Here is a 20558-nt window from a genome sequence, read left to right as displayed (position 1 = left end):
CCGCATTGCCACTTTAAAAATTTCGATGGGCCGCCAAACCTCTCAAATTAAAGGGGTGACGTCATAAGTTACGTCATATCGTGACGTCATAAAACAATTTAACTTAGAAACACCCGCTCTTGGAGAGTGAACTTATGCGCGAATATGCAAGTAATCTCGACCTTATTTATTAGTTTTATTATGGCGAAGCGCGAAAATTTGAGATTTTTCATCTTTGGGCTGATACATTTCCTTAAAACGGTCCGGAAACATACACATTTAGAAAAACACACATCTTGCTTAGCAATGGTGTGTGCACAAAGTGTTCGATGGATGTTGAAATGCGACATTAGACTTGATTATAGTCTTATAAAAAAAATAAGATTAGGCCTACATCAAATACTGCGCGTTCTACACGTTTTGATGATAGTCGAAACAATTGTTTTTAATAGCTACTGAAAGTGACAATAAGTGGTGGGCCGCACGTAAATGTCAGGCGGGCCGCAATGCGGCCCGCGGGCCGCAGGTTGGACATCCCTGATCTATACTTTTCCTCCTTTTTTTTAACACAGAAATTAAAACACGAAACATCGATTTGACATATTAAACATTACTGATGATTGGGGCGAAAATTTTTTGACTTGTAAAAAAAAGTCAAAATATTGCCAAAATTTACATATTGTTAGGTCAAAATTTGTCAAAATTATTTCAAGTCAAAATCGATTAAAAATGCACATAAATCGTTCACTAAACTAAAAAAAACTATAGTCAGCTTTTTGAAATTGTCCTTTATTTAAATTTTATCAAAACAAATTAGTTTTGAGTTGTATTCAACGACAGTTTAACTGTATTATTTTTTCATTAAAGCTATATACGGCATACGCGAACTTGCAGAATTAACCACCCAGGCCTAGTTTATCGCATTCATAGGTTGAGCTCGAACGCCGTTTTTGCTTTATATAGTTTCGTATTGTTCATTTGAACTAATATATTGAACAGTATTTGCTGTCTTTTTTCGCTTGTGGTTTGCAATTATCCCATTTACCAATTGCGATAACTATATACAGTAGGTCTTTGTTAGTTTTGTGCAAATATTTTTACGCTGTTTTTAATTGTTTACACAATGTTTTTCTAAAATAATCAGCATCTTAGTTTTCTTTGGTATTTTTATAGTTATTTGTCATATTGAAATGACAAAAATATCAAGTAAGCTTTTGTATAAGTTTTTGCCTAACAAAAAAATGAATTGTGTCGACTGGTAGTCAGTAAAACATTTAAAACGTGTGGTCGACGACGCCAAAACACTAATGCCGTACTTCAAACAACAATATGTTGTTTAAATCGATGTTTTTCTAATAAGGCAAAATTTTGTTCAAAAAATATATATTCTTAGGTAAAAATTTCTCATTTTTTAGAACAAAAATATTTCATATTTTCGTTTGTAGCGTTCGAGTTCTACACAATCAACCACAAGGGAATTACCGAATACGATTTTGAGCTGGACTGGGGCCTCGGAACGGGCCAGTACATCTGTCTGCGTATTTCGGAATGCCTCAACCCGTTTCTCTATACAATTTGCAGCAGGTAAGCCGACAAAGTGCCACTGATGATGAAAGAGTAGGCTGGGAAATTACATTTTGAACAGTCTATATATATATATCAATACTATATAATAAAATAAGAGAATCGCAAAACATTTGTTGCGCCTTGAATATATTTTACAGATAAGGCGAGAAAAAAACAACACACTGCAACATGTCATGGTACGGCACATTTGAGCCAAAACTTTCCTTTAAACGGTCAAAAACATACTAGAAAGTTAGGTTCAAACAATTTTTGCATTTACACAAGTAAAATGGGCAAAATTGTCTTTTACCGATTGAAAAACAGGGCTTCTTAAAATGTTTCACAAAATTGCAAATCATTTAAATTCATTTTTTACTGCAAGGTTTTTGTCAAAGATGAATTGTTGTGAAAATAAAAATGATGCTTTACTTAGTAGAAACATATACATAAAAAAGTTACCGATATACAAAATTGTTTGAAACGGGGATCCCAGGACGTTAAGACAACATTATATAATAAATAAAAAACTTTCCGAAAAGATTCTGCGTGTAGGCTATATTCCTAATAATCTATTTGACAATAAAGTTTAACATATTTTTAACCTGATGATTTTACAAGATGATTTTTACCCCTGTGTTCTGCGGCCCAATGTATACTGAACCAGTGGTAGTTATCAACCGAATTTCTAGGCTGTGACACGAACTATGAGCGCCTTAATCTCGTTAGCAACAAATTCGAAACAGTGGTAAAAACTCGTGACGCAACTAAAGGACAGGGTGGGTTGCATTTCCTGTGCTATTAAACGAAACGGTGCACACCAAACTCGCATGAATTCAAATATTGTGACCGATTGCAAACCGTGGCCCGACTTGCGTCAATACGATCTCGATAAAGTGGACAAAGCTTTGCAATACGATGACTTGGCAGTAAAATTCAGAAATCGTGACACAAGAGCTCCGAAACTTGCGTCACCTTGTTTATTATTATATGTTCGCCTCGTTTTTTTAACCAGCCATAGATCACTTACTATTATAAATAACAAAGCTCTGTTGAGATTTTTATGAATCATGTTTTGTACACGAAAACAATACAGATAATTATTGCATCGTTTTGGCGTATGTCACGCGAAATAAATGTCCTACTGTAAAATATCCTAGTCAAATAGTTTTGGTAATTATAAAAATGCAAATTTTATGATGTTAATGACTTGATTACTAAGGCATTAATTAGGATTTGGACAAATGATAACAAGATTAATTTGTATCCTCTTGGAGTAAACCAATTTTGTTTTTGGGGGGAAGTTCGTTTTTTTTTTAAAACGCTGCAAAATTGTGACATCGTTGGTATGCCTTCTTGCTAAAAACTCCTACACTCCATTCATTTTAACATAAAATAATTATTCGAAACATTCAAAATATGCTACCTACTGCTGTATGGGTTTTTATGGTCATTCTACTTCTAATTATGCACACCTCCAGCCATTATACCCCAAAGGTTATGGTGTCATAAGAAATTTTATGCCTGATCACATGACCACAGTGAAAAAAGCAGTGTTATTTGGATTGATTCACGAGCTTTGTATTTTTCTAACGTTTTCAGTGACTTGAGGGATGCGACGGTGGCGCTGTTCAAAAAATACTTCTGTCCCTGCTGGAGGGAAAAGTCTCGGGCGGACCCGATCACCATAAACGTCAACACCGTTGAGTCAGGTTGGTTCGAGACATCGAGTGAAATACACGGATTTTTATCTAAATTATGTTTACGTGGAAAATGCGATTAGCCACTTGTGCTGGCAAACCGATAAACAAAGATGCAAGGTGTACTGAAAACAGCCTAATATCAAACGATAAGTATGTACCTTGCTAGTTTTTAATTCAGTTGATACTAATTAATTGGGGTTGTAATATTTTTAAAAACTATACACTTGAAATAGTTAATTTTCCATTTTTTAAGCACTTGTGCAACTGTTAAGTACAAATGAGAAAAGTGCAGTCAAGACGTGTTTAAGACCATAGTGTTTTAATTAGATTCTTTGCAAGAAAAATTATTAAAGGCGGAAAAACGAAAAGTTGAGGTGAATGACCAATATTTGAATAAGGAAATGACGATGCCAGTATAGGCGAAATATTATATTCTTTTAAAAAATGTCTGATCCTGGTTTTACTCGGTTTTTTAAAGTTTGAGTTTTATTGTTAACCGACATTTTTTTTTTACTTTTTAGATATGCACATTCGAACAGTGACGAAGGCAAGATAGTGACGAAGGCAAGATAGGCGACCTTTTTGTATAGAGCAAATGCAGACGAACGAGATATGCCTTTTGTCGAACTGTCGGAGTGAAGAAACGATTTCAGGGAAAGTGGAGACGAACTTTCGTTTTGCAGGAGCCAATATTTTAGGCAAAGATCAAAACCGCAAGTCGAAGGCAAAGCAACACTCTCTATCTCATTTTTGGCAATTTTTTGTCGCTTCTATTTCGCCTCCATTGTTTAAATTATATGAACAAATTACAAGGTAATGTTCCGATAAATTTATGCGAAGAAATTGTACTACAAGTTACAACTTATTAACTAAATGCAACACATCAAGCTAGGGGATAAACTGAATTTGTTTCGCGTTGTAAGTTGGTTACTCACTGCTTTATCGCTTTAAAAAATACCAACTTATGTGTATAACATTTAATTATTTTTTATAAACTCCTATTTGCTTGGAGGTATACTGGGTCTTAACGCTAGTTCATTTGAATACAGGCCCTTAACGCTAGTTCATTTGAATATTATTTAAACTTCTTTTGTCCGCGGTTTAAACGCGATTAGACCCTTATATTTATTGCCAGCTGGGCTATCATATGAAACTGTTTTTTTTTTGTTTGTTTTTTTTAACTTACATGCATGTTATGCCTTTTTATATTTTAAAGTAGGCCAGCGATTCTTAAGCGATTGCTTGCTATTTAGCCTTTTACTGAGCCTAGATATGTGACCTGCCCTATATAAAGAGTATGACATACACGCTCTACCATTTAAAGTGCAAAACACACGAAGTGTCATTTAACTTTTATTCACCACTTTACATGCCTAAAAATGCCATTGATCCAGCTGACAAACATCACACTTCCGGTAGGCGCACTTTGGTTTGGGAAACTCTGTTATTGGCCGAATTTTGTGTCCAAACCTATCAATAAATATTTCTGTACAAACGTCAGTTTGGCTTTATTAATTTATTAATAAAATCTCTCTTGCTTCTTTATTAATTTAAATATTGTTATATTAGTAATCGTGGTTGTTTTTGGTCAAGATCAACGGCAAACCTATTTGTTAATAAGCATTGTTTTCCTATTTACAATGTATTTTATTTTAATATCGCAGTATTTATCGAATCGACTAAAAAAGTACGTGTTGGATGCGTCGCCACCCAAAATTAAAAAAAATTAAAAGCGACTATTATTATGTTACCGATCAACATATTTTATTCATATGTTCCATTTTTGTTTCATGATATTGGTTTATTAAACCTTCGTTTGTACTTGAAGCAATGCGGTGACTTTATATGCTTCAAACAACAATAAAAAATCTGTAACATACAGTGAGTTATGGAGAAAATGGTGAAAAGGGTGTCAAGTTATTGTATTGACCGCCAGTCATACATTACTTGTAAGGACAGGAGACTTTATATTTGTTTTCTGTTGCCCAGTAGGTCCAGTTCATACCAATCTTTTGTCAAATAAACGGCGTTCTATGCCATCCGCTAGATACAATTTAAACTAAAGCAGGGGTCACTATTCTGCACGCAGTTTGATACATTATTCTTAAACAATACTTTTCCCAGCTTGCTTTTAGATGTATTAGTTTAATATTGGTGATTAATGATACTTCATCTGTGTGAAGACACTGGCTATTTTTACAATATAATTTATTTATTTAAAAATTTATTAGACGCAGCTTTTCAGTGGTAAGTTGTACTTTTGACTGCGCCTCAAAAGGTTTTTGCAAAACCTGGTTCCTGCCACCAATATGAATTCCATAACAAGTTATTCGGGCTTAATTTGGGTCGCTGAAGCTGAAAGGAGGTGAAAGGGTTTATAAATGACGCTGTTTAAAGTCATTCTGAAAATGAATAATACAAATCTACACGGAAAATACCACTGTCTTCTTATCGTTGCCAAATCAAGCCCAGTTCACACAGGGACGTTTTTTCTAACTTATTCTAGTGATGTTTCACCTATAGGTCATCGAAATTTCAATAGGATTATCGACAATAGAATTTGCCCCAAAATTTAATCTACGTCATTATGCAATCAACTAGATGTGAAACTCACCGACAGATAATGCGCAACAGGCTAATTTTCGCCAAATTATACTAGATCGCAACACAATAGTAGGTTTATTAGGTGATCATAGTAGAATAGAATTGTACTGCCCTTGAGTGGAAACAAGTTCGATAGTAGCAGTAGTCGACCAGATAGTTATTTGCCAAGCAGCAAGCAGCCGACATTTGTGTGCTGTCAAATGTTTAAATGAAAAATAAGTAAAACCGCAAAATATGCTTGCTGGGTTGATTTTGCTCTCTACGGTCCTTTCATGTTTTCCTGAAGCATCCGGTAGGTTTGTTATCAACTGAATTTAGTTTTGTTCAGAATGCGTATGGTTGCATTTAACTCCTGATCTTGGGTCGGTAAACAATGTTGGTTCAAAAAGAAATGTTAAAGGATGGGCGGAGAAAAAACAAGGGAGTCAGGCTTTATGCTAAAAAATTTCCGCTAAAAGAAAGGTTTATCTTGTCATACGCTGGAAAACTGGCGAAACTTTGCACGTTTTATTTGACAAATTTTGTTTACTGAATTATAATAATGGTGTACAGTTTGCTATCTGATTCGACGGTCGTACTTGCTGGTTTAGGTATCCGAATAGAATAGTAGTCTGTATAAGTTTCCCTAAGAAAAATCCTCCAAGAGTCGCTATGCATGCTCTGTTAATGAAACAACGTCAAACAAGTTAAACATAGTGTTTGTTTACAGAATTTAAAGCACATTTGCAACAAATAACTGCCGTCGGATTTCAAGACTTTTAGGAATGACGCCACAATGTTACGTCATAAACAAACCGCATAAAACAAGCAACCGTAAAATCTATGGTTGGATGCCGTGGCTTGCCGTGCGCAGATTTGCAACTATATCATCCAAATACAGTTATGAGATTTTCCTCGTAAAACTGATGTCTTTAACCAAATGACGGACCGGCTTCCATTTCCTTTGTCGGAACGCCGTTCTAAATCTAAACGTTGCAGCATTTCACCACTGCATGGTCCCCTTACTGTTTTTAAAAACGCATTGATTTTGTTTCTTACCACAGAACCTCCGCTGTGTCTTTCTGGGTTCAGGCAATCAATCGACGGTGTTTTGACTAGCGAGTATTACACGGGGCAGACTTGTCAACACAACACTGAAACCTGTAACATGGTTACTTTCTATGGAATGGTCGCTGGAAAACCAAGTAAGCATTGTATTATGTATTTTCATGCAAAGGTCGTCGTGCAGTTCCGAATTAGGAAGCTCTTTTAATCTAAAGGGCGACTGTACCAATACGAGACACATTTTCAGGAAGAAGTTTTAGATAGTTCAGGTGATGGTTCTTCGTCTTTTTTAGTTATCTGGTTTATCTTTGATCAAACATAAAATTAGTTTTCACCAGTTTTGGTGCATGAAAATTGTTAGTTTGGTATAGTATGTCAACAAATTAGATCATCTCAAGCCACCAAAAAGCAAATTCTGTTCAAAAGCAATGAAAACATTTATCCTCACACTTTTCTGTAACATTGCTTAAATTTTAGTGCAACACATGCAGGGCAATTAACCAGACGTATTTAACAGCTTTTAAGGTCGTCATATGCGAGTAAACATTAAATGAAATTGACTTGAGCCTTACTCTTAGAAATGTGCCTGAATCATACGTATTTTCTCACTATTCTAATCGGATTTGAAAATACTTTGATTTAAAAAAAATAAAGTATTGTTTAATTTGCTGGACGAAGACATTTATTCGCGATTATTATAATAGTTTTAGATTTTCCTGAATTGTAATTTACTCTCACCAAATAGCTGCATCCAAATTTCAATAACTTTATTTGCCCGAAGTTGCCCGCGTGTAAATGGGGTTAAAGTGTGTTGCTGTATTGTTGCTCAGTTTCGGATAGTGGTTTATTCTGTATTGCTCGAATTGGCGCAAAGCTAAAGTTCTGTTCTGATGAAAACTGTTTTGATGCCTACGTTGTTTCACTTATTTTCGAGGCATGAATGAATACGCCTCATGTGGGACTTTGATACAGCAGAACGCAAGTTGTTCATCGGTTGAAAACGACGAAATTGGTCCAAATTATTCAAGTTGCAGCCATTCAAGTTGCGTTACTCTCGGATGCAACAAGTTTCAACTGGCAGCTTCTTGTTCTGATGCTGTACTTCTTGACGGTAAGCTATATGATGTAAAAGTACCACACAGAATGGAAACGCTTTCTATATGCACGATGCGTCTCAACTTCTATAGAAAGTTGTATCTCAGAACAATTTTTCGAAATAAAATGATTCGTATGTAGGACGAGTATAGCCAATAGCCATTTATTATAGATGTGGTTTGCGCGGGCGATATTTGCCTGTCATTGTTGGTGCTTTTGGTAATATAGGGTAGAAAATGAATCACAAAGTGTAAAGCTGAATGTACTACCGTCCTTTAAGGCCTAGGCAAATCATCTCTGAACTGTGTTCCACCACACAATAGCGTGCCTCGAGAGGTTCGCCAAGTGCACCGCGAAACGTTTTTGCAATTTTGTAAATTAACCTATCCGTATTACGAATAGACATGCAAACAAGTAGATGTGAGACAATGCGCACTAACAATTATTTACCTACTGTCTTGCCGTGTAGCAAGGGGGTTTGTAAAAAAAACAATTAATTTTGTACAAAATATGCCGCGTTTTTTATTACCATTTTTTGTTTTTTTGTTTCGCAAATGAAGATGTTTTCATTAGCCAAAACGTTTAAAATCATTGGCCTATCTAAAGTTAAAGCAAATGATTATTTTTAAAGTTAGAGCAATATAAAAGTTTTTATTGGCCTAAACGTTAAAACAACTAATTGTCCATCTTTTAAAATCCTTTTAATTCGTGGTGACCAATATTTCAGACATTCAGATTCTTCCCAACTGCAGCCTCCGACAAGCGTTAAGTTTTGTCGAAACCTGTCTCAAACCTTTGCTTTCAGGATACCCGTACGCGGACATCAATACATGTGTGTGAGTAAATGTTGTGGTGAAAATATATTTTTTTAAGTTTCCTGGTGAAATATTTTGTTCGATTTTTCCATAATAAAGACTGTTAAAACAGTTCTGGTTAACCTACAATATTGTCGAATACCCCAAGGTATCCTATATGTGGCAATCAAACACAATATACAAAATCAGAACAATTAAATATAAGCAATTAGATGTCAAAACTAAACAGTAATTATGCAAGTATTGGTAATACTACTTTAAACCAGGGCTGGGGAGCCACCGTAAAATAGCATTAGCTCCGGCTCCAGCTCCGGAGCCATCAGGCAATTATTAAATGGCTCCGGCTCCAGCTCCGGAGTCGCAAAACTCAATCCTTTGGCTCCGGCTCCAGCTCCGGAGTAGTAAAACTCATATCCTTTGGCTCCGGCTCCAGGAGCCATCAAACACACACCCAATGACTCCGGCTCCAGCTCCGGTGCCACCAGTCACTTATTCAATGGCAAGTTTTAAAAATTGCTTTTGGCTAACTAACGTTGAAGATGGAACAAAATATAATTTCTTAGCTTTAGCACCACAAATTGAAAAATGGCCCCAGCTCCACAAAAATAATAAAAAGGGCTCCGGCTCCGGCTCCACAAAAATAATAAAAATGGCTCCGGCTCCGGCTCCAGCTCCACAAAAATAATAACAATGGCTCCAGCTCCGGCTCTGGCTCCAGAGAAAATGCTTAGCTCCGGGCTCCGGGCTCCAGCTCCGGCTCCGGCTCCCCAGCCCTGCTTTAAACAGAAATAAACGACATGCAAAAGCACAAAGCCAGAACTGAAACAAATTTAGGGCTGAATTTAGTAATGAACAGGTGTGCACAATAGTGGTTAGTAACTGAAAAGGATGTCCAAACCAACTGACGGGTCATGACGCCTGGCTGACTGGGTCAGCGTACTAAAAACGTGACAACCTGTCTGACATTGGGCCGGGCATGTTTATTTATTTCAGGAACGGTTTGGAATCAAGTTTGGTGTGTGGCATTAACGCGGTGAAGTTTTGCGTTCCCGGCATTTGCCCCACAGCTCTCGACACACTTCCTTTTGACTTAAGGGCGATTTATAAGGTAAGGTAATTCCTGAAAACATTTAGGTTAAAAAAATGAAAGCGTCTTAAAGGTCGATTACCTTTTCTTTGTCTTGTGTTAATACGATTGCTAATATATGACATAATTATTTTGAGAAAGGTTGCCTTGAATGTATTTTAGATTATTGTACGGTGCCGTAAGCTAAAACACTTAAAAGCAACTGAGTAAAGAAATAGAGTGCACTCAGTTTTAGCACGCTTGTTTGCATGCCTATTTAAGTTCCGCGACACACTTGAGAATCTTTCGCGACAGACAGTGTTAAAGAACGACTGCCCTAAAATACCAAGTCAAGTATTCGTATAAGTTTTAACTTAGGAGTGATCTACAGGTGGGTATTGCCATTGTGGGAGGCTACACCTCTCTCAACGCTCTCTATTCTGGCGTCCTTACATTAGATAGCGCCAAGGCGGAGCTAACCAGAGCCCTTTGCCTCGATTCCGACTCGTTCTTCATCCATCAAGCGTTGGACGCCTTGTCGAGTAACCTTACTTTGCCCGAAGGCTTGTGCGACTCGCAGATGATGAACGACAGCCTGACTTTGATCCGCGAGTATTTCGTCAATATGTTGGGAGCGGCAAGTCAGTACGAGTTTGCGGGGTAAGCGCGCTTCGTTTCGTCGAGTTTTTATCGAATGCTGAGTAAAACTCGAAAACAATTAACATGATGAATTGTGTAAGAGGCACCATCCGTTTATGGAAAAATGGAAACGACAACCAACATTATAAACACACTATACATTATTTAATACTTGCAATAAGTGATGTTTAATAATATCGAGTGGTAGTATCAAATTTTGATAATTGCCCTATACTAATGTGTTATTAGTATTTTATGTTATCTATAGTTGTTAAAAAAATATGTCGGTAAAGTTAAGTTTCTGTGTTATTACATGCGCAATATATGTTTTAAGTCTCAAGGGTACTGTACACAGAACTACGACATAGGTTCATTTTAAAACTTCTATTTATATTACTTAAACTCTTATTCTTTCATAGTGCTTTCGTATGCATTTTACATCAGGCTTTGTTTTGTTGTAGATATTTGACAACCATTAAGTACAAGTTGTTGACAAGTTGGAGCACGCGATGCAACAGAACAGCCGTAGCTACGTATCTGGCAAATCTTATACCGGGATCTTACTCCCCACTGACTGATACGTTTGACAAGTCCCTCCGTATTGTGACGGAGATTTTACAGGGCCTCAGTTTGACTAACCGTACAGGTATACAACTAGACAAACTTTATAACACATTAGAAAAGCCGATGATCACGTGTTTTACCTGGGTTAAAGCAAGTTTTATTGTTTCTGTGCATATTTATTTTCAAGTCTCTTTGTAATTTATTCAATTTAGGAGAGTCTTCCTTACCCTTGCTCCTCTTTAGAACCCAACTAAGCTAGGACAGTTGTACGGGCAATCCTAGTAAATAAATGGGAACAAAAAGGATAATTAAAAAAGGCAAACTGGGTTATTTTTTTCACAGCATTGGGTTATAGTTATTGACGAATAGAGCATCAGCATATTGAACGAGTCTAACTGAAAATTTAACAGAAAGTCTAACTCCAACCACATCTTTAACTTCAACACCAATACCAACGCCAACAAGCACTGATAAAACGTCAACTTCTCAAGAAAATGTTCAGCGCACCAAAAAGTTAACTGTGACCGAAGAGATTCCGAGGACCACGTCAGGGACAATCCCTCTTCGCACTTTTGTTGGACGTCTTGTAGCGTTCCATACAATGTTTGCTGCTGTGTGCTTTATATGATGGCTGTTTGTTTTACATTGAACCTTTTATTATACATATTTGTGTCTATTTGTAATTGGGATAAGCCACTTTTAAGGCCGAAGGTGGATAAGTTATATGACACCCTTATTAGTGGATTGCTAAATATCAACCCTATATTTTAGTTACAAAAATAGGTAAAGTATAGGTTGTGAAGTAGGAACCCGACTCGGGACTCGACAAAATCACACACTTGTACGGAGTCGGACTGGGGACGCCATTCATTTTTCCGGTCGGGACAGGACTCGGATTAGTTTTAACCGACGCTGCAGCCCGGCTATTAACAAGATGATACGGTGTTCTTCATGTCTTCACTGTAGATCTAACAAAGACTTCTCAAAACTAGTGCTTACGGTCAAGACGTGAAGCATCTGTATTGATGAAAATAAGTTCGAACTCGACCTAGGTTTTTTCTTGCAAATCTCATTGATTTCGGTTAGCCTCCTAACAGTTGACGTGTTCTATTTTTCCTGTCGTCACCAAATGCGAATTTTAAATTGGCTTATTCGGGTTACAAATAAAAACTGGTGTTTTTTCTAATTATAAACTTCTATATTATTCACAATTTGGAGATATACCGCATTTGTTTGGTCTTACTGCTTTCTATTTCTTGGCTTAACATTTAAACTGAAATCACGGCGTTTAAAATGTTACCAATATTGCGACGATGCAAATTAACGAGAAAATAAAGAGATTCGTCTGAAGTTCGTACTGAATTCAATCAGTCAGCTAAAGAAAAAGCATATGTTTTTTTAAGTCCTACAAATTAAAATTTGAACGAGAAAAACATATCTTGAGGGTTGAGGCACATAGTAGCATTTTGTAGGTTTACAGTCAGCCTTTTTTTCACGACATTTTGCACAAACAAGAATTTTTAAAAACTTAATAAATGGTATCCTTTACTTTTAGTTTTTGCTGATTAAGCCTACAATTTTTTTATCGTTGTAAAGTCAAAATATACTGTAATATAGGTGCACCATTAAATTAAAGTTGGATGGTGGTTTAGTTGGTAAAAGTAGAATGTACTGAAGTAAGACTTTTTGGAAACTGTGAAAGAGTATCAATGCAATACATATCATCCTTAATAGTGATTGTGCTTTATTAAGTAAGTAGATAAATAAAATGAGTATGTGCAGTGGCAAGAGATTAGACACAAAGCAGCAATATTTGCATAAACAATTCTAGTCAATTCCAAATCATACGAAAATTGCCAAATTGAAGATGACATAAGTACCTGACAAAAGACATGCATAAAAAAGACTTCACTATTCATTTGTGTCACTCTATATACATTGAACAGGGAATTGTCATACAATGAAACTTTCGAACAAAAATGTCTACATATAGATAAACGAATTAGCGATGAGTATAATTGCGCCACACATTTACTCGGTTCGAGTGAAGTGTAGAATTAATACTCATCGCTTTACAGAGTGTTGTGTGCGTTGCTTTAATAGTCCTATTCTATATATATGGTATGCCAACATCAAATCAAACTATATACAGCGAACATATTGACGGATTACACAGTGTCCTGGAGGACAGGCAAAAATATTTTTCTACGAAGCTTGAGTTGGTACGGAAAGCCATTTTCAATACAGCACTGCTCAGAGCCGCTGAGTCAGACGCGGGACTCTGGTAAAAAAATTTTACCGAGTCCCGAGTTCGATTTGCGCATGCGCATGCGCAGTACTAAATTTCGAAAATAAAGAGCTCAAAAACCATAAAACGTAAAGGTGGATAGCATGTAGTGGAATATTTGCCAACCACCTATTGTGAAGGGATGAATTATATGACGTCACTATTAGTGGATTGCTGAATATCAACCTTACTTTAATGAAACACTGCCGTAAGTGAATAAAGTGGCCAATAGCTGTGAAACTGTTAATAAACTTATCTCAGCGAGTTCTCGTATATAATGATAATTTTTGTTTTTCAAAAACAATTTTTCCACTAATTTTCCGAAATTATTATGTTCTCTCTTATTTTAATTGATTCATAACCGTGTTATTACCCATTTAAGTCAAGACCTTTTTCAATGTTGTTATTGCAAAGTTACCCTTTGGCGTCATCTGTTGGACAAGTCTAACATCGCTTTGTGTCGAAACGCGTTGAGCAAAACGAATTAAAACTAAAAAACTCAAAAAAGGTAAAGTGTGTAAATCAACTAAAAAAGTAGCTCACTCCGAAGATCGAGCATATCATAAAGTGACGCAATTCTTTCCTTTTTTCTCCGGTTTGGATGGCGTTAAAACAGCCCGAATAGAGTCATGAAAAACTGCCTGGATGCCGTCCCTGTTAAGCGCAGAGCACTCGACGTACTTCAAGGCTCCGATTTCTTTCGCCAGCGAAATGCACTGCTCCGTTCTGTGGCAATCAAAAACGTTTAGCTAAACGGGTGTTTATCGTAAATCAAGAATCGTGATTTTTAATCGAGAGCCAAGCAATCACACAGACATATAATGACGCAGCGCAATTATAATGACAAATGCAGTTAATATATTTAAATAGTACACACTGTATTACGGATCTGTGGAAACGTACCTTCATAAGAAAGGATAAATGTTAAAAACACAAGTGTCATTACGACTAAAGACACCCGAAAATATTGGCTCGTTAGCATAGATACTTGTCCAATACTTGGGTTGCATCAAATGTCAGCAATGGAAAAAATGAGAACCCGCCATATAACACAACAGCTATAATTAAAATAAATTGCTGTTGCTCCGGAACGGGAAACTTTAAATAGCTCAATAAATAGTGCACGGCTCATCTGGAAGACTTTTTAAGAGGTAAGTTGTTCAGTCAAAGGCTCCTTGTCATAGGATCTAATATTTACCGTATTTAATCTCTATACTGAAAAGCTGAATTTAACTATTTATGTTTCACTTATACTTTTCGTATTGTACTCTAGCTATATGCCATGTTCAGTAAGTAAGTAATTAATGTTTATGTTTTTCCGTTCGCACTGAAATTAAAAAAACACATAAAGTATAAAAAGAAACAGATTTTTAAGGTTGCTTTAGGGCTCAGGGTTGCCACAGAGGCTTAGAATCTTTGAAAATCTTTAAAATAATTCGCATTTCATTTATTTTTTTGAAAAAAAAACCTTTGGGCGACAGCCAATTGGTTAAGAAGGGCTGACCTAACCTAACTCTTTAATTTAACTAAGCTGTTTCTTTGTTAGGAAATTACTTGATAGGGGCGCTTCCAGATTCTTTCAGCTTCTGCAGGACTTCGGGGCTTTCCCGCAAGTCGGCCTTGGTTCCGACCAGGATGCAGGGGGCCGAGGGGCAGTGGTGGTGGGTCTCGGGGGCCCACTTAGATGACACGCTGTGGAAGGAGGAAGGCGACACCACAGAGAAGCAAATAAGGAAGATGTCGGTCTTCGGATAGGAGAGGGGTCTCAGTCTGTTGAAAATACCATAAAAACTTCCATATGCAGTCCATTACTTTGACCGTGTTATATTTTTTAATTAAATTATTTATCATAAAATTTGACTTGGACTTGAGTTATTATTTTGTGCAAAATACTTGCCTGGACTAAATTTGTTTTTTGAATGACTTGAATGGAGTCCTTTTAAGATGACTAGTTTAAAACACTGATACAAAGTATCGAACATATATTTATATAACTAAACTTTAGATATTTAAATATTCTGCAAATATTTGATATTTTTCTCGTTGATTTGACAAGTTAGAAATTATGTTTTTAAATATTTGCAAACACCCGCCATGGTTCCCATATATAAATAAAAATGCTTTCCTCGTGAATCGGTAAAACATCGCATATCTTATGATGATAATCCTTCTACAAATAATGTTCTTATTATTGGAAAACATTTAATTTGGCAAAGTCTTCCCACAGATGTGGTGTAAGCGTATACGGAACGAATTGTGTTTTGCACCCTGAAAAGCGGATGTCACACTTTTATTCAAGTTTCTATCTGTAAACGTAAATCAATGCCGTATTATAAATTACCTGAAAACGAGTAGCTGGGATATAGGCTACTAATAATGAGCAACCGACTTGGTATCTGTATTAACTAGTAAATTAGACCTATAACTTGTGTTATCAAGAACACACCAGAGATCTCGTTTCACACCAGAGATCTCGTTTCACATAGTCATCTCAGAAATATAGGTTCAACTAAAGGCGATCAATTGTTTGCAAAAACGTCATGATGTCACTCGAATTGTTATCACGTGGTTGCGACACGTGTTCACTTGCCGAATGCCTATCCGTTGGTCCAATAATTAAATCTTGATGATACCTTTACTGTCAAATGTTGTTATTAGGCCTACTTAATAAAGAGTCATGTTTAAAATAGACTTCTTTCCTTTTAAATACCAGTAAATCAATCTAAAAGGTTTATTATTGAAGTATGGACTTCGTAACGCCTTCATGCAGTGTCTATCCTACGAGTTTTTCGTGCTGCTTATTTTCGACAGATTTCGACAGTCTACTATTCAAACCAGGGGTGGGCAATTATTTTTAACCGCGGGCCGCATGAAAAGCCTAAAATGTTGTGGCGGGCCAAGTCAAAAATAGGATCTCAAATTCACGCAATATGACGTCATACTCTGACGGTATAAAACAAATAGGTTAGCAAATTTGTTATTACGTTTGGAGTTGTGAGAAAATGTGCCATTTAGCTCGAATTTAGAGAAGGCCACAAGACGTCGCGCGAAGCGCGAAGAAATTACTACTATGTTGGTTTTAAAATGCAAACTTTAAATGAGATTTTGAGGGGGGAGCATTGAGCACACACAAAAAATGTACATTGCTTGATATATTGGCGTTTATCAAGTTGTGGGGGGCGCTGAACCAAAAGTTAAAATTGAAATATGTAAAAATTTCGTACAAAAAACTTTGATTTTTTAAGCTTCAAGTTACCGATGTGTTACTTGCGGCACAGCGGCCATATTGTAAAGACAATAAAAATCGGGAGAAACACACAACATGGAATTAACTAAATTAGGTTTACAGGATGTGAATTTGTACATTTCAGAGTTTGGAAAAGGGTAGGTATTTCGTTTATATTTTAAAGACGGAATACTGTCGACGCGCAAAAAATATTTAAATATTAGGCTAAGTTTGTTAAACTTTCGTTGGAGAGAGTGCCACAGTGCATTGGACGCTATTTGTCTGTGAAGTTTCCCGAAAATTGCACGGAAGATACGAGAAAGACAGAATATATTCGCGTGAAGCGCGAAAACAATTTCCGTTTTTGTATTTCAAACAAGCTAAAAATCGAATTTGGCGTGGTCATGACTAGATCTGTCCCTGAAAAGAGTGTTTACGATACAACCAAACATGTAGAAACTCACTCTGGTTTTTGCTTAGTATGTACTTTAAGCAAAACAAGCCGTGGGCCGGATTAAACTGCTTCGCGGGCCGTATGTTGCCCAGGTCTGATTCAAACTGATTTCATTAGTGGTTCTCAAACAGGGGTCCGCGGACAGGGGCCGTGAAAGAGTTTTACCAGGCCCGTGCATTATCTTTAATTCATTAACTGATTAATACATATTATCCGGAGCACATTTCTTCCCTTTGAATTTCAAATATAACATATCATGAGAGGTCTTTGTAGGATAGTGGGTTACAAATTTTAATGTTAAGACTTACTAATTTCAATGTTAAGACCGTTGTTGTACAGTGATTGTCGAAATTATGTTGGCTTTTATAATTAATTGTGCCTGCTTATATTTCAAGTAAAAAGGAACCGCCAAGTGAAAGTTAGAGAACCATTACCCTACTTTGCTCAATGGCTAAATAAGACACTTTCGTCGTTCTACTGTTTTCCCGTGAGGACGCATGTTATAAAGCAGTAATTCCCAAACTGTGTGCCGCGGCACACCACAGTGTGCCTCTGTAGAGATTATTAAGTGTGCCGCGAAACTTTTTGTAATTTTGGAAAATGACTTATTTGTATTACAAATAGGCATACACTTAAGCATTTCAGACTTAGTACGCACTATCTAATAAAAGTTATTATTATTTGAGTTTGTCGTGTGTTAAGGGCGACTGTAAAGTTATAGTATTGTTGTTCTGTTAAAAGTGTGCCGCGAAATATTCAAGATTTTTTCAGTGCGCCGCAAGCTTAAGAAGTTTGAGAGCCACTGTTATAAAGTATCACAAAACAAATGGTTCGGACACGAATGGGTACCAAATCATAGGACTCAGTTAATGAATTAGTAAAAGTCCTGTAAAGACATCCAATCACTTTAAGTACCTGTCGTATTCTTCCTGGCCCGCTGTGTCCCACAGAGCCAGGTTGTACGTAAAGTCGTCTATTGAGCTTGTTGCCGCGTAGTTGTCGAAGATGGTGGGCACGTAGTCCTCGGGAAATACCCCGTTTGCGTAGGTGATGCAGAGACAGGTCTTCCCCACAGCTCCATCCCCCACCACCACTATCTTCACTGGCTTCAAGGTAAAAAACAAAATACGATTAAGTGTAACTTGCTCTTTCACGAATATGTTCAAGCCTAGATACTATAGGATAGGCAAACCACGGCTCGCGAGGCGCGTACGTCTCTTTAACCTGTTTTATGCGGCTCTTAAATTCAGTTGGAATTGGATTTTTTTAGAACGCGCAGTGTCAATTATTGTTTGTTAACACTTTTTGCCTATTTTAAGTACTTACATGCAAAGAAGGGGGGTTAAAAGCAAAGCCCTTTTTCGCTTTTACAGCATCAGAAATGATATCTAGGCCAATGACATAACAAAAATATCGAATCTGTTCAGACGGTATCGTAGTTTATTTTTAAACCACCTTTACCCATAATTTATAAACTGATAACAAAGGAGGGCATTTGTATTTGATGGCACGTTCTATGTTGTTAAACAACCCTTACTATTAAAATCACCATATTTTATATAGTAACGATAAGGCGTACGTTCCTTTTGCATCCGATCTGTATGACGTTGGCAAACATAAGAAACATATGTTACCCGTCTTCAAGTATTTGCTTAGTGCGATATAATTTGAATTGGTTGTCCGGCAATGTAGTAATGTACACTCTTACCCTCATAATGCTTTAAACAAACATAATTCTTGAAAGAAGGCTGACAGAAGCCTAAAAAATCCTACGACGCCTGCAAAACGTTCAGCAATAAAGCAATGCTTGGTAAATCTTGTTTTCTACGGTAAATATATAACACCTTCTCGTCTAAAGCTGCCAATCCGTGTAATCTCAGTAGTAAATAAAGCTAAGCAATTATACACCTATCGTTTGGAAAAGTGACATGACGAGACTGAACTAATGGCATCATTCACTATAGAACAGCAACACAAACCACTAAGAGGAGGGCAAGAAACTGATTTAGGAAACTATTTTCCAGATTGGTATATAGCAAGTTGTTCTTTTACGTACTACCGGTATATAACCGGTCAGCCTATATAAAGACCAAATCTCAAATTAACATTACCGCGTTGTTTGTTAAACATTTTTTCTTTAGTTGCCGTTTCGTTAAAGAGCCCCTGCTTTAGTTTAAATCCTAGCAAAGTGTCCAACAAAACGTTACTGATATTGGAATTGTTGTAATGATACGTTATGTTGATGCGTATATTGCGTTATGACCAGCTGTTCTTCCTGTTTCTCTATCGCCTGGTTAATCAGAAGCTAGTCGGGCATGTTGCTGTCACACTTCCGTGTGCCACATCTGCTTAAATAAGTCTGATAAGCTGCTTATTACTTTAACCTGTTCGAACACGCAATAGGATCGATTAATCATCTGGATGCGCTAATTGACAGTTACACTTTTGTGGCTTTCTTGTTTCAAGTCGCAGAATTGTTTTAGTTTTTCCTTAACATTGTTCATTCTTCTGGGTATGGGCATCCTTGTAAGTCACCGATATCCTAGTTTATTTGGGACTGGCAGCATCATTAGTTCTAAATATAAGCAATCCTAGGCAATGGTTTCCAAAATTCAATGGTTCGCGACTTTTTTGCCTAACTAAGTCCTTGAAGTTACTTTATAAACCAGTGCCCTACAGCTAGTTTCACATATAGATTGTGTACTACCACGTCTACGCTAACAATCCTGGATCCTTTGTTTACGCGTGCCTTGCTTAACCAACGAAAGGTAAGCTGAATCATTCAAACGCAGGCCCACGTTTCCGCCTGTGACGCCACAATGCAGGTATCGCTTGGAAGTAGCTGGAAAACGCGTAACGCATGATTGCCCCTGGCAGCGGGTGAGGAATTAACGTGTATTAACTTAAAGATTTAGGGTATTTTTATGAAATTAAGGTTAAAAAATGTTTTGTGATTCAAAAAAAACTTTTTTCAGGTTTAGATTCTTTCGTAGTGTTTGTAGTAAGTTGAATTTTGTATCTAATCTGCGTTAAGCAACCGAATTACACAGCATACTAACTAATTATGCTGGACAGTGGCCTTTATTTTAAAAAAAGTAAGGGAGTAACTGAAGGCTTATACTTTTTGTCAACAAATAACAGTACGGTCTCGGGTGTCATAACGCAACTCAAAACACCTGTAGACGTTGCAGAGGCGTGGCCAGGGTATTTTGCGCCCGGGAACAACTATAAAATTGGCGCCCCTCCTCCATATTTAATCGCATTTTCTATTACATTAACATAATTTTCCTTACTTTATACGGAAAAACAATTTAATTTCAATAGAACATTGTATTTAAAGAAGAAGCAGCCTCATTTTGGCGCCCCTGTACCTTGGGGCACGAGGACATATATACCTCACCGCACCCCCCTAGCTACGCCTCTAAAGTGTTGGTTGCTATTGAAAAAATATTTTTCAGTAGCCTAACCTAAACTTCAAAATAGAAAATACAAAACAATTAAGCAAGTAACTTTTAAATT

At 36.8% G+C, this 20558-nt stretch overlaps 2 protein-coding genes across 3 annotated transcripts in view; one reads left to right on the top strand and one right to left on the bottom strand.

The window, feature by feature from the left end:
• The window catches only part of LOC146133404 (uncharacterized), a 280938-nt gene that overhangs the window by 198030 nt on the left and 62350 nt on the right, over positions 1-20558 (top strand). The window lies entirely within an intron of this gene.
• LOC146133409 (rho-related protein racA-like) lies at positions 12425-19907 on the bottom strand. 2 transcript variants are annotated; one of them, XM_083396442.1, is made up of 4 exons: positions 19898-19907; positions 17955-18141; positions 14914-15129; positions 12425-14085 (listed from the first exon to the last, which is right to left on the bottom strand). In XM_083396442.1, the coding sequence occupies exons 1-4, from the start codon at positions 19899-19901 to the stop codon at positions 13920-13922; spliced, it is 573 nt and encodes a 190-aa protein (XP_083252568.1). In that variant the 5' UTR covers positions 19902-19907; the 3' UTR covers positions 12425-13919. The 2 variants fall into 2 exon arrangements, with proteins under 2 accessions (XP_083252568.1, XP_083252567.1); XM_083396441.1 differs by lacking the exon at positions 19898-19907 and adding an exon at positions 18748-18819 and having other exon boundaries at positions 17955-18145.

The sequence above is a fragment of the Ascidiella aspersa genome, chromosome 9, assembly GCF_963924565.1.
Source record: "Ascidiella aspersa chromosome 9, kaAscAspe10.2, whole genome shotgun sequence".
Lineage (NCBI taxonomy): Eukaryota > Metazoa > Chordata > Ascidiacea > Phlebobranchia > Ascidiidae > Ascidiella > Ascidiella aspersa.
The sequence above is the reverse complement of the archived record's forward strand: the minus strand, read 5'-3'. Positions and strand labels throughout refer to the sequence as shown.